General features: G+C 40.8%; 1 protein-coding gene across 6 annotated transcripts in view; it reads right to left on the reverse strand.

Moving 5' to 3' along the window:
• The window catches only part of GRK5 (G protein-coupled receptor kinase 5), a 165,387-nt gene that overhangs the window by 12,043 nt on the left and 138,243 nt on the right, over positions 1-15,101 (reverse strand). For 5 of the 6 annotated variants that reach the window (XM_032988558.2, XM_032988559.2, XM_042806118.1 and 2 more), the window contains 7 exons: positions 13,469-13,561; positions 10,331-10,394; positions 9,646-9,786; positions 8,329-8,519; positions 3,822-3,859; positions 2,923-3,012; positions 1,441-1,649 (listed from right to left, as the gene is read on the reverse strand). In XM_032988558.2, the coding sequence (XP_032844449.2) occupies positions 1,441-1,649; positions 2,923-3,012; positions 3,822-3,859; positions 8,329-8,519; positions 9,646-9,786; positions 10,331-10,394; positions 13,469-13,561 (826 nt within the window). Of the gene's footprint in view, positions 1-1,440; positions 1,650-2,922; positions 3,013-3,821; positions 3,860-8,328; positions 8,520-9,645; positions 9,787-10,330; positions 10,395-13,468; positions 13,566-15,101 lie in introns of all 6 variants that reach the window. The other variant, XM_032988560.2, reaches the window with a different exon arrangement.

Raw genomic sequence — 15,101 nt, forward strand, 5'->3', positions numbered from 1 at the left:
CTGGGAGTGGTAGGTCACCTCCAGCACTGTCCCATCAATGCTACATTTAATGCTTCTCAGCTTGAAGTTCTCATGGGCTTGGTTATTTTCAAAGTATACATTCATTCTATTATGCCTCATGCCTGCAACTAACTACAGAACAAGCAAGAAGAATATATTTTTTGCCTCATGACATTTTCATTTCATGCTAACAACAGGACAAGCACAAAGTCTCTGCCACTCCAGCAGGTGCTGTCTTCACCTGGTGGGAGTTGAGATGCTACTAGAGAAGAGATGGCAGGCTGTTTGAGCACATGAAATGGTCTGTAAGAGCCTGTGGCTGTCCTAGATCCTCCCACGCTGACTTCACTGGGGGCTCTGAATTGCAGATTAAGGGCAGCAGTGAATGGCCTAGAGTATCTATCAAGAGTGATGTCAGTTAATTACTACCCCTGAGATTCAGCAATGAGTTGGTGCACTGTGAGTTAATGACTTCCAGGCATGATACTTGGCAATGCTACCTTTATTATTTTGCAAGGAGACTTCAGTGTCTCTTCATGAAGCCAGCCAACCAGAATGTTGTTGATCTGCTGTTTGTTTGCCTGTTGCACAAGATATTGGTGAAACTCTCACTACCTATTTGTTGACCTTTCTTTCCCTTCATTCTCTCTCTACCAGTATACACAGATATGTCATTGTCTCCAAAGGAGACTTCACTCTTTAGCAAACAACATCAAGAAAAAGGCCACATCCCTTTCCAAATTACAATTCAGCCTTCTAAAGATGGATGTCGACAAGACATTGATGAATTCAGCCACAGCTTTGAGATTTCTCAGAGGGTTTGAGGATTTCCATTGTCAGACATGGCTATTGTGCTACAAAAATGACTCCCAGCTGAAAGAGTGAGAAAACATTTTAAAGGACAGCTCAACAGTATTAAAAAAAGCTGGATACCCTGGCACCTCAGGGGAAAAGCTGCTAACAAAGTTAGTGAGATGGGGTGGGACAACATTTGAGTGTCACAATAATTCCATTGCATAATCTTTGTCCTGCTTACCCCCAGCTCTCACCAAAAACAATGGAAGCATGGGGTTTTCAGTTCCTTGCAGGAGACAATCAGAGTCTTGCATCATCAAGTCCTTTTTATTTTTACTAAAAGATTATAAAAGACAGAAATACATTCTTAACTGCAAACTAACATTCAAAGTCTCACGAGAATAGATACCGCTCCCTTGGCCGTAAAACTTTGGAGAGGACTCAAGATGACCGTGATGAATCTCATGGATAAGCAAGCCCAAATAAACACAATTTGAATGAACAGAGAGTGCAGTCATCCCATCAACAGATGAGCTTGGTTAGTCCTTGTCTCTGCAGCCCCTCTATTGTACTGTGTTACTGCTCAAACCATGTCAGATACAGCTTGCTAATGAAGCTACCACACTGGATCTTCAAGTCCCTTACCATTTTACAGATGGACTTGGCCTCCTCAGAAAACTTATGGGAGTACACCTCTTCTGTCTCCAGCACTCTTCTGTCCACTTCTTCCCTCTTCACCTTCTCTTTCCTTCCACGAAATGGTGATTGCCCAGCAATCATTTCATAAATGAGACAGCCTAGCCCCCAGTAGTCAGGGCTGAGTGTGTATCTCTGATTGTTCAACACTTCTGGAGCTGTGGACAAGAAAGATGTGTCTTGAGGACATGCTTGATATTTACATAGGCAAAAAAAATTACATTTATGGAAGTTCCATTTTGGTGACTGACTACACATGCACAGAGGATGGTGGGCGAAATAGAAAAATACCTCCTGATTGCTGTTGATGGCATTACAGAAAATGCAGCATGCTACATGCCATGTTTTTTTTTCTACATGCTATATGTCATGTGCATGCTGTGTTCTGACTTCTCTACCAAGTCAGACCAATTAAAAAAAAAAATTAAGTTGGAGCTAAGTATTGAGCAGAGGCCTAATCTTAAGAGTCCTTTCAGATTTTTCCATTTAGGGAAGATACGACATACAAACACACATCCTGTAAACAGTGCTTCAAAAGCAAATTCTGTCATTTTGCTCAATTTAAAACTTATTTACACCCCCCACCCCCCCTTTTTTTTTTTTAAATATCTATTTATTTTGTGTTGCAACCATCTAGTGTGCTCTGGGCATACAGTCGTTGTCTTGCAGGCATTCTCACTTCCATACATAGGTACAAATACACATACACATGTGCTCACAAGTGTGAGTACAAACTTACACTGAGATAACAAAATTTAGAAATGACAATTGATCTGCTTGCTTTCATTAAAGTCTCCATATGGTGTAACAGTGGCTCATATCAGCTAGTTTCTACTTAGTCAAATAAGCATAAACAATTTTTATTCCAAGAAATATGCGCACCCAGAGAATGCATGAAAATAATTACATTGAATTTAGAAAACAGATCTGGTTAAATCAAGGAGTGTGCTCTTTACCAATGTACAAATCTCTACTCTTCTTTTGTGCAGCCTCCCTTGCACAAAGGGGAATACTCAAGATGACCTTGTCAAGATGACCGTAGGTGCGGTCATTTATCATAAATTACCCATTTTATCATAAACATACAAATACATTTTAACTATTATACGAAGTAGCAACTAGGAAGAAACCTTTCTTTTAGCACTAACCCTCCCAAAATAAATCTACACTAGAATCACTAGAATCCCAGTTGTTATCTTCCCTTTTAATTTTCTTTGCTTATTTAAGATTATAGGCCAGTCTCATTAAAAGCTGCTGGGGTCCATCCTTTCAATTACTAGCATGACTCCTTGGTGGGCTGATGCAGGGAACTGGACCCAGCTGAATGTGAATCTTCTAAAATTCTTTTTCTTAAGCTTAGATGGCAGAAGGATCTCCAAAACTCAAATAATCTCAGCAAATTATAAAAAAGATGAGCTTCTGAAGACTTACCCATATACCCTACTGTTCCCACTCTTCCACGTATTGATTCACCCTCAGGGATTTTAACAGCTAGACCCAAATCAGATATTCTAATATGGCCTGGATGGAAAAAAGAAACAAAACAACACAAAGCAGAAATGATAATATGACCCAAATTAGTCCAAAAACACAACTGCTGTCATTGGTACAATACTCTTGCAATTTATTGTTCAGATATTTTAAGAAAATTGTGTTCTGAATCGCTGAATTGAAGCACTTTCATTGATAAGGAAAAGAGGAATTATTAGGGACATTACAATGCAGTGAAATTAATTTTAACAGTGAGGCTACAAACTGGAGTGGATTGTGCTAAATATTTTAGAACCAAGCAAAAAAAGGCAATGAGAAGCATATTGTAGGGAAGTATCTTGAACTGATCACAGAGGATGGATGGGCTGACATAATTCTTGAACTCCCTGTTGGCTGAAGGGGTTACATCTGGTCTGTAAATCAGCATGAGATTTGATTATCACTGCCTTCAGCAACAAACAGGTACCTGGGTTTGCATAAAGTGAGAGTTGGCTCAGCAAAGGATGAAAGTACTTTTGAAAATGGAGTGGGAAGCACAGATTAAGAAATCCCAACTTCCTTTGTGCTGTGTCAGCCTTGCAACAATAAAAAACAACGAAAAAGGGCAGACACCCCCAGCAAAGCCGTGCTCCTGAGAACAGATCCTGCTGAGCAGCTTGGCTGCTTCATCCCATCGTGCAGTGAGCTCCAGCACTTCACCCGTACCAAGACAGGAGTATTAGTGTACGCTGAGCCTCTTAGTCACTTCAGAGCATTATTTGTCTTTGTACAATATATATCTGAAAACTAACTTAATCTACTTTACTGTGAAAGCATCTCTGTAAATCTCTGAGACTTACCATAATCATCTAGCAGTATATTTTCTGGCTTCAAATCTCTGAAAATGAAAGATAGCAGTTATTTGTATGAAGCTGGTTTTGATAACATAACCGTAAGACAGTGTGTGAGTGCATTTATTACCAGTAATAATGCAATTGAGTGTCGACTCAAACAGTAAGGAACTAATGAAACCAATATAACTTTCTACAACTCACTTCACAGATAGACTGAAACCATATGTCTTTTTCTAAACTAGAGTCACATTTTTTCTCTAAGCCAAGCTTTTAGTTCCTAATCCACTCTATAATGGACTCATCCATCTAGTCCAGTACGGCCTGTAAATCAACCCCTCTAGTCCTGTGTGTTGTTAAATCTCTGTAATATTTTCTGTTATAAAATCTTTTGTTAAAAAGAAAAATATTTTAAAATATTTTATTTGCATATGAAAATGGAAGTAGGAATCTGTTGGGCTCAAATTTTCTATTCCTGGCATCTGACTCAGACCAAGTATGCAAATATGTGTACACACACTTGTGCACACATGTAATAACTTCAGCAAGTCTGGAAAATGATAGGCAGAGGGGTGAATGCTGTGCCCAGATTAAAATTCTTCTCACAAACATTTGTGAAATTCTACTGCCTATGTGGTTTGGAGCAATGCCATGAAAATTGGCAAGGTGGTCACTCTGATGTCAAAGATGTGCCTTTTACTGCTCCTGTGAAAAAAAAAAAAAAAAAAAGAATACGAAACCTGGCCAAGTTATAAACTTCTGAAAAAAAAAATAATCTCAGTTTTCATATATTTAGCAGAGCCTTGGCAGGTCATTCTTCTGAAAGGTTTGTCTGCACCAAACCCGCTCCACCAGCTGCTGTTTCTAGATGCCTCCCAGGCCAGCCACGCTCAAGTCCCCTCGCTTGTCCGAGGCCGTTTTCCAGACCCGGGGGCTGAGCACGCCTTGGCGGCCGCCGCTGCCGTTCCTGGAGGCGGTGGGCTGCTGTCGAGGCGGGAGCCAGGCGGGCTCCGTCCCATCCTGCCCGTGCCCTGAGCGGGGACCGGGCACAGCCCGCTGCTGGGGAATGGAGCCAGCCGTCGTGGGATGGGACCTGGAGGTATCGGAGGGAAGGTGGGGACGTGCTGGGCAGGGAGCATTTTGCAGGAGGGCCAAGTGATGGGAGCAGGCTGTGCTGGATCAGCCCGAGACAAGCGTGGCCGGGTGAGGCAGGGAAAAACCGTATTGCTGCAACTCACAACATCATGCTCTGACTCTTACGTGATCGACTCCTACTGAAACACAGCATTTAGCCTGGTGCAAATCCAGGAAGTGCTTGGCCTCATCATTTTTAAGGCCTTGCATTTGTGAACCAGCTTGATTCTGTTAGCTCCCCAGCAAGATACAGTTCTTTTAAAAGAGAAAAGGGTCAGGGGGGGTACAAGAGAAACCCTTGCCCCAGGAGATCAGTGCATTGCAGAGTCTGTGCAGGAGCCCGCCCTGTGTTTCAAGCTGCAGCACGCCGGTGTCGTGAAATTTCCTGTGAATGGAGAGGGGTGTTTTATAGTTTTGACAATGCCAAGATTAAAATTTCAAAACTTGTCTCATTTTTATTTATTATTTCAAGGAAGAACATAGAGCGCTGTGAACAATCTCCCCTTCTTGCTTGCTTCAGACCCTCTTGACCTCTCACGATAAACTTCCCCAGGGTGCCCAGTGATACCAAGCCCACTTTCAAATAAATAATACTGAAATATGTGAAGGGAAGCTGAATGCACAGTAGAAGCTGTGATTTTGTTTAACATGCCACTGTGGGCTTTCCCTGCCTATCAGCAGAAGGTTTCCCATGCTGGAGCAACATGGTCAAGGGCATTTCCTATTTTAAAAAAATTATTCTGAATCCCTTAAGAACTATTTTCTTGAAGAACTCAGACTTAATTAGTTACTTCATCTTCTGTTCCAGCAGTTATTAGTCCCACTTAAAGCTGTAACTGTGGCCAAATGACAAGAATCCTACATGCAAGTTGGGAAATGTTGTCCTTGAATGAGAAAATGAGAGACATCATGAGGACTGAGAACAGCAGTTGGGTCCTTACAGTCCTCTGCAATTTAGGGCAATTAGAGCAGGCTTTCCTTCCCTCCCAGACATCTGCTGTCATTTCTGTTTTCAGGCTTCTGGTTCCTCAGGATCAAGGCTGGCTTCCTTTGCATGGCTAACACTTCCAAGTGCCAGGCAGGACTGTGATCCTTGTACTGAAATGTCTAGGAGAAATAAAACTCCACGCTGGACACAGTTACATGTAAGGCTACTTCCTAATGGTACAGTTTCCCATATGTAAACTAGCTTTGCCCAAATATACTGAAACATAAACCACTGGCACTGCACCCATGCTAGTAAGGTGATGGTACATTGTTTGGCTGTACAGAACAGCATAAACAACTCAATCACAATAGACAAGGCTTTACTGTATATTTGTTCAATGTCTAGAACAATGTGATCTTGATGCTGACTGGAGCTTCCAGGCACAGCTATAATATATATAAAAATATTTTTTCTATCATATATAGAAGAAAATAAAAATTATATATATATGTATATATAAATAATTTGAGGAGAACCAGCAGCTTTATATGTTTGCTTTCCATGAACAATCGACCTGCTGACCTTTCCTAACATAATGCAGTTAAGAAATGTAACGTAAATGCCATGTTTGGTAAGGGAATTCTGCACTGGATGAATCTGACTCCGAGGCTGGTTGTTCTCTCAGGTCACATCCGCAGCGTGCGTCACTGGCACGTGAGATGGGGATATGTTTTCTGATGCTGTGATTTACTCAGAAGCATTTTGTTCATAGAAAATGAAATTAAGTCTGAGGAATAAGTGTTTTGTGATGAATTATTCACCTTGAGAAAGTGGTAACATTTAGCTGCTATATTTTATTGACCTATATAACACCTCTCATGGGTCCCAAAACACGCTGTAGTATTACAAATTAGGGGCCTCTGCAGATGCTCCTAAAATACTGCTAGAAAATGTCAGCTACAAGGATATATCATCATTCATCACCAAAATGAATGTGCCAGCTGAAGGTGTAAAGTAGCAGCTCTTTTAAGAGTAACATGAAAACACCTGCTTAAGGAAGTAGGATGCCATTTCTCTCAGAGCCACCTACTATTTTAGGTGGTCAGATCTAATTTGTTTTATTAGATAGTGGCATTTTACCAGCCATGTTATGAATATATCAGTAATTTGCATCAATGAAGTATGCTCGTGATCTAGTGCTTTTTAAAGAAACACTATAATACCTCCTGAAACATTTTTGAAGGTGGTAGGATGTTTTTTAAAGAAAAGGGAAGCCAGACGCATCACTCATTATCTGATTTTTCAATTGACATTAAACACTTAATTCCATTTTGTTCCTTGAGAAAAAAATCTCCTTTTTGAGCCAGCGCCAACTAAATCAGCATGTTATCTGTCTTCCCTCCTTATGCCAGCTAGCAAGATCTGAGTCACAGTGAGGCAACCAAGTGGCAGTTTGCTAGAGATCTCCTCCAAGGAACAATGATAATTTCTATGTGTACAAGCTTATGCATAATGTGTAGACATGGGCACATCAAATGATTGCAAGCGTGGCTTAGTTTTTAAAAATAACATATTAGTGTCTATTAATCACAGTCTTTGGAAGTTCTTCCATCAGTTTACAGGACCTCTTCTTTTGTGAATGCCAGCAATAATGATTTCACAAGCTGGGCTGTTGAAGACAAATATTAAATGTTGTTTACAACTACACTGGTTGTTGATTAAAAAAAAAAAATAAATCCTCATGGAGTCACAAGAACTCTGTCTGCAATCAATCAGCCTGCTTATCCAGCAAGTAAACTCTGTGATGCCCTGGAAAAGGTCTTTGGACAGAGCTGTAAGCCAGACTGGAAGCTGGGAACTTGAAATTTGTCTCTCTTGAAGCTGGCTGCCTGTCACGGCTGCGGGCAGCGCCCTGCCCTCAGGCTGCACTCGCTACGGCCACCATCACGATCCTATCTGGCTAATCAAAAATTAGATCGTGTCCTAGAGCGTAAATCCATGCCCTGTGTCTCAAAGACCTTCTTGCTCTAATTGCGCTCCCTCTGGGATAGGAGAGATGGCTTTGCCACTTCTGACGTGCTGCAGCCCCTAATGCAATATAATCTAACGAATTAAAATAGAGGCTTGAGTAGAATGATGTCCATTCATACCAACTAGTAACTTGATTCCTCAGTGAAATCCCTTTAAAGAAACTTTCATAATTTTCTTATGTCACGCTGATGTAGGGTTTGGGGAGCTTTGTGTTAGTTCTGTATAATTTAGACAGGATGTATTTAGTGAAGCAACTGCTTCCTTCCATGATTACTGAATCATACTGTATTTGCAGAGGGCTCTGCGAAATTTCAGCCAAAGCACCGAGGCATCTAAGCTGTACAGCACCACAATGAGTAGGGAGGATGCAGGCAATTCTTTTCTACCCAGAAAAGTTGCCCTAAGACTCTAGAGAGTGCTTACCTGTACACAGTATTTTCTCTATGTAGGTCTTCTAAGCCACAAAGAATCTCTGCTGCATAAAACAAAGCTCTTTCCTCCTCAAAGCCTGGATTTCCCATGTTGTAGATATGAAACTTCAGGTCACCTCCATTCATTATGGTCAAAACTAAACACAGTGCATCCTTTGTTTCATAGGCATAAGCTAAATTGACCTAGAAAAACATTTTAGCACAGTTGTCACAGTTCAGTTGGCTGTTAAGAAGAAAGCACTAACTTTTCATTAAAGATTTTATCTAGAAAAGAAAAAAATACATTCACAGAATTTGATATGGGCCTTATTACAATAACAAACATATACTTTAAAAGTACAGAAAAATCAGATTTTAGGATTTTATAGATTAATTTAATGAATCCAGCCTACTCATCATCAGGAACCCTCAAGGTTAATGTTCAGATAGCTTCAACAGATATACTAATTCCAGGCATAGTTTTTCCCTGTAAGAGAAATCTTGATTATCAAAAGAATCTACAACTCCCACTGCACTGTTTTGCTGGAAAAGCTGTCAGAAATCTACCATATTGGTAGGTTCCCAGGAAAGTCCAGATAGCTCAGTCCTGTGGTTGTCAAATGGACCATCACTGAGACATGAAGGTGAACATCACCCCTGCGAGGCGCTGGTGGGTGCCCCAGGAACATTCAGACAATCCAAAAGCTACCCATCTCTTTTAAATATGTGCCATCATCTTTGTTTCTGCCAAAGGCAAGTAAACATCTTGCATCTGATGTATTCACAGTGTTTCCTAAAATAAGTATAAAGAACATGACAGTTGCTGAGATAACAACATTTTTTTCTTTTTTTAAATCTAAAGCAAATTTTTAAAGAGAGACAACAGCTGGCACAACTCAGGAAAGCCCTGCGTCAGGTAGACCAGCTCCCTGTCACTGGCTAGATGCTTCTACTAGCCAATCTCTTTTGATCTATTTGGGTTGAATCTCCTTCAGTCTCCTCCAAGCTCCTCTCTCCCAGGCACTGGGAATTCAGGTAATCATGCTGGATAAAAATAGCTCAGCCTGATGCAGCCCTGATGCAAGTCAAGGCTGTAAAATGCATCGTGTTCCCATGGTAGGAACAGGCACCTTGGTTGGTGCATTTCTCACAGACCAGAGTCTAAAATGACACTCAGCAAAGGTGCATGGAGCAGGACTGAGGTGGAAAGCAAAGGGAGTCAGCTTCTGGCACCTTTCTTGTAGCAGGATTTGGGAGAGACATTGGATTCAACAAGAACAGTGCTCAGCAGGTAAGCAGGGAGCTCAGCGCTAGGGAGTTCAATACTCACTACAAACTGACTATTGACTTTTTCTAAAATCTGCTTTTCATTTAGTGCCATGGATTCGCCTTTCCTCTTTTTTATTCTCTTCTTCTCTAATCTCTTGCAGGCGTACATCTTCCCTGTCGCTCGGACTTGGCAAGCGCAGACCTGCGAATTAAAGAGAACAATTGCTGGGTAAATTGAAGCAAACACTGTGTCTGGGCTGCACTTTACTCCTCACAATCTGATCTGATTTAGTCCTTTTAAGGTTAGAGACGGCAGCATAGCGAATAAGGCATAAGCGGGGGCAGCTGGGGAACCAACTACTGTTTCCAAACCTGCTGTGTAATATTGGTTTAATTATTTCACTTTCCTCCGCCTGCTTCCTATCCCACCTCCTTTTGTCTGTGCAGATTGTAATCTGCTCTCAGCCAAAGCCTGTCCTCGCCTCCTTAGACTCTGCTGCCTGGGCAGCAACCTCCAGCCATCAGTAAAGTACAAATAAGGGTGTGACCCTAATTCCACTGTGAATGCAACAGTCAAAATACAAAATAATTCTCAAAAGTGTTCTTTTGTGATCATGATATCATGGGAGCTTAAGTAAAACTGTCAGCAGTTAATGAAAATCAACCTCTGTCTCATCAAGCTCCTGTAACCTGCAGCACCTGAGAAGTAAGAAACACTCTTAACTGAAACTTTCAGAATTACTCACCTCCCCAAAGCCGCCTTTCCCTAATACCCTGTACTGCCGAAACGTGTTTTTTGTTACTGGTTGCCTGGAAGAAAAAGAAATAAAAAACAAAAAAAGACACACTACATTTAATGCACTCTCTCTGATTTATTTATTTCAGAGCATACTTTTGAAAAGCAAAATAGATAAATATTACATAATCACATTATTTCAAGGTAATCGTATTATATAATATAATATGTAATTATGTAATTACATTACTTCAATACTATGTATGGCTTGAACTTTTCAATTCCAACATATTAAGCTGTAATAAAATACAACACATTAGTGAGTCATCAGTATAATTTCTGCTAGCATCTTAGGACCAAAGAGGGTTCTGAATCTCCATTATATAGCTTTGGCCTTTGTTAAGCAAAGAGAAGGCCTGAAAGCTTGCAACAAGATATTAATTCTCATGACATATAGGAATTTTTTTAAGGGTCGTCCTGAGCTAACACTTTATTGCTTTGCTTGGTCTTCAAGATGAGAAAGAGAGCTCCAAAATTCAATCCACCAGAAAAAAAAACTTCTGGTGTCTTGACCTTAAGCAAAACAGGAAACTGATGTGAAATGAGGAAAGAAACAATCCTGGGAAGCGGAGAGGTGGGTTTAGGTGCCGTTTGCAAGAGGGGAGGGCAGGAAGACGAGCTCCGAGCCCGTCCGGCCCTGCCTGGGGTACCCGATTCCCGGGAGAGCATCATGGGCAAGAAGGGAGAAAAAGCATCTCTTTCAAGGGCCAAACTAAGGGTTAAATAAGTCTGCCTTTCTTTCTGAGGGCAGCGTGCTCCCTAACAACCACTAGACATGATCACTGTACGATCTCACAGGATTTCCACAAAATTCCGCTCTACTAAAATGGCTCCAGTCCTACATCTAACTTACACTTTGTTACCACTGAAGTTTTGTAACGTGACAGAAGAAGAATTCTAGATTCAGAGAGATCTGGTTTTTGTATCCACCGCTCCATCACCAAAGTTTTACAATTATATTAGCAATCGAAATGAATATTCCTACCAACTTTGCTTTCCTCTGGCGGGCAGCCAGCTGGCAGAGGGAGCACAATAACGTGGCTGTTCCTACAACAGTGGTGATCAGTGGTGATGAGGTTGATGACAGTAAGGAATAAATGTTAAAGTGAATAATTTCATTTATGTTTATGATGGTTTTTTAAAAGTGGGGGAAGAAAAATATGCAGGCCAAAACTAGAAGAGGAAAAGATGTTATTTTCAGGCTTCTGTGAAGATACTGCAAATGATATTGGGGTTAAAAGCAAGAATTAGCAGTGATAACTACATGATCAGCAATGTCCCTAGAATAAATGGACTGTATGACTCCTCTGCTGGAGCCAGCAGGCTATCAGAAGGAACTGTTGATCGCTCTGTGCTACTAACATCTCTTTGCTAATCCTAAAAGCAGTTCTCCTAGCTCCTTAAGCTAGGCATATCCCATAGCTTGTCACATTTGTTGGGAGAATGGGAAAAAAAATAATCCTCAAAGCATTTCAGAAAATTCCTTATCCCCAATGTGAAAATAGGAAATAGCCTGGTTAGAGATGAATCATCTGATGGTTTTTTAATTGAAATGGCAGAGTAAATGCCGGATTCAGTAAAGATGGCATGTGGAGCTTGTCTTGGCATGAAATGGCTCTCCCCTCTCCCCACTGCTTCCCTTCTCTCTTGTGCAGCAGCTTTGTAGCTTTCCAGGGAGAGGAACTGGCACAGCTCCTTTGATCTCTGAGGCATCATGCTGATATACACTGCTCGTGGATCTGGCCCTAACTCATCTGCCGTAATTAATTCCATTTGTGGAAACCGGGGATTCTCTCAGCTCAAGGTCACTGTTACCCAGCAGTGTACATCTGCTACAGCCCTCACCAACAAGGAGGAGGCAAAGGTCCCTTTCCTAGCAAATGTCTAGCCAGTAAATATGGTGTGATACTTATATGCCATATTTTTGTCTGTTTACAGTGATTTAATAATAGTGATAACTGGTCCAGACAAAAAGGCACCACATTCAGAGTACATCTAAACAGAAGGACACCTGAAGTTGCTGAATGTACTTTAATCATACCTAATGTGCTTAATGTACCCAATACCATTAAATGGCCAAACACTTGAACTCTAGAAGCCAAAACTGGCTCCCTGGTGTTTTGGGATGGATTTCTGTTTTATTCTTTACTTCCCTAGCAAGCAGCATCTGTTTCAGTCTTGCTTGGGCATGCTGTTTGCAAATGCAAAACCAGAGACTGGATGTGTATCTTACATTTAGCATTATAGATACACAAGGGTAGGTTACAAAAAAGTGTAATGTGTCCTTCAAGCTGTGCCACGAGTAGCTTGTGGTGACAGGGCCTACAGTGAAATCGGACCCAGGTATTTTTTAGATCACAGGAGATTTGGATTCCTACTTTTTTATAGGCTGTAGGTCTTTTCCTATTCACTTCCTGTGCACAAGCATACTGTGCAAAAAAGTGCCGAAGCTGGTTGCTGGAGCATGTCACCCTCAGGAGTGTGATGTCCTTACAGAGAGAAGGGAGTGACCGAGGAGTATTTATGGGTGTAAGCATGCTCATGGAGGAGGAAGGAGCACTATCTCTACCCCAGACACCAATCATGCTCATTGGATGGTCACAGCTGGAGACAGCTCATGGTTAAACTGAGTCTAATGCCAACACAACCATGACTTTTCTATATGGCATCTTCCTGTGGCTAAAGCCATTACTTCTTCTTGAGCCTTTGTCGTGGTTTCAGGACAGCCTTCTAACACTGGAAACTTAAAAACAAATGATAAAATTAGGAAAGCCTTCCTGGAGCTCTCTGGAAGAGCTTCCCTGGAGTACAGCTCAGGGAAACATAATGAGTATTGATGGACCTTCTTGAAGGAGAATGGTGAAAAGAGGGTGAGAATTACTGCACAGAGATGGCAAATATTAGGATGAGGCAATGGTAACACGGAAGAAAGGCCAAACTATCTTTATCTTGAAGGCAAAGGGAACAAATGTACTATCTCAACTGTCAGATTTTGAGCATATTCTACAGACTTTGCATGGAAAGTGAAAATAAACCTTTTGTATTCATTTTTAATTAAGGGAAAAAAAAAAAAAAAAGTGACACTTACCTTTCCAACCACTTCCACTGGAGAAACCGGTCGAAGTACATGCTGTTTAGGTATTCTTGGAATGGTTCCCCACTGAGGTGGTCAAGGACAGATCTATCTCAGATGAAAAGGATATATAAGCATTTTATAATCCTGAACTTAGAGCAAAAGAGAAATAAAACAAGAGGAGAAAATCCAGAGTTCCTGCATGCTAGGATCTTTATTTTGTATTTTATTTTACTTGTGTTTTCAATCTAGGAACAAAGTGATATGTTTGATATATTTCATAACAGGAGACCCTATACAAGCTGAATAGTAATATGTACTGATTATGTTTGCCAAAAATTAACAGGGCATCTTCCACTGTCTTCAGTGGACTTTTATAAAGGCTGTTAGTCACTAGATAGCAAATATTTTTGCTTCTGTTAGTAAATAACACGACACCCTCAGGAACTGAGCTCCTAAACTTTGGGGGATGTTTACATCTGGATTGAAAATTTCTGTCTGAAGCCCATCACAGGTTTTATTTTGAACAAAAAAAAATCAATTTCAAATCCTGCCATACAGAAGAAATAGTAACTGTGATTAAAGTCAGAGGGCTTTTCCTAACAGCTATGTGCTTTGTAGGGTAAAACAGGAAAGTCAGTCTGAACAGTGATGTGGATTTGTTTCTGGATCAAGAAAAGATTTTGGGGCTCACACAGTGGATGTGAAGTCTTTTGATAATCAAAGAGATAAAGCAATAAAAAGGCCAGTCTGCAAATGTGAGAAATAAGTATGTTGCTTGTAACAGGCAAGAAAAGCTGAGCTGAGCTGAGAGATCTGCCTGAGATGAAGGTGGTCACGTTGTTTTACAGGGAGTTGTTGATCTGCTGGCTTTGGTTCTTGCCTTGCTTACGAGGGCTACTGCATCCACCTCTGCTGGCAGCTTTGGCGGGGACAAAACTTGGTTTTGGGTGAAAAATGCCCACAAAAAAATGAGTATTTCTGTCTTGATACATACAGAGATTTTTGTGTCCGTATCTAAGGGTAGACAAACATATTTCCAGATTTTGCTGGAGTAGGAAATCCTCTCTGGAAGACTACTCTGGTTTGGGAGTGGATAACCTATGTCTTACCCTGGGGCAGTTCTAGACCTAAGCAAACAATTCACCATGAATAACATGTCTTCTCAGTTTAGTTCCTCCTTGTTCATGAGGTACCATTCATAAGTTTTTGGAACTTTTCAGCTGTTTGCATTTTTTCTTGGTAATTCTTGCACCATCAATTTGGAACAGGCAGATAATTGCACATATTCAGTATTCAGAAGTCAAATTGTTGTTGTCTTCATTAGCTTTTATTGGACACAGATCATAGTGTTTCCCCTAAGTGGATTCAAGCTTACAAAATAAAATAAAAAGTCTTAATGAGCTTTAACAAATGTCCAAATTCAAAGCCAAAATTATCGGGGAAATTGGAGGGGGGCAGAAGCAGACAGTCAAAATATTAAAGGTCAAAGCAGAAGTTAGGGTTATACATGCATTTATCCCACAGACTGATTTTATCTATGAAGGTGTGTCTAAAACTCATCCCCATTCCTGCTCCTACAGGATAGCAAGCTTCATATTTGTATGTATGCCTCCCTTTTTTGGTCTGACTGTGAACTCTTCCAAAA

Source organism: Tyto alba, unplaced genomic scaffold (assembly GCF_018691265.1).
Source record: "Tyto alba isolate M040663 unplaced genomic scaffold, T.alba_DEE_v4.0 Super-Scaffold_1, whole genome shotgun sequence".
In the NCBI taxonomy this organism is placed as follows: domain Eukaryota; kingdom Metazoa; phylum Chordata; class Aves; order Strigiformes; family Tytonidae; genus Tyto; species Tyto alba.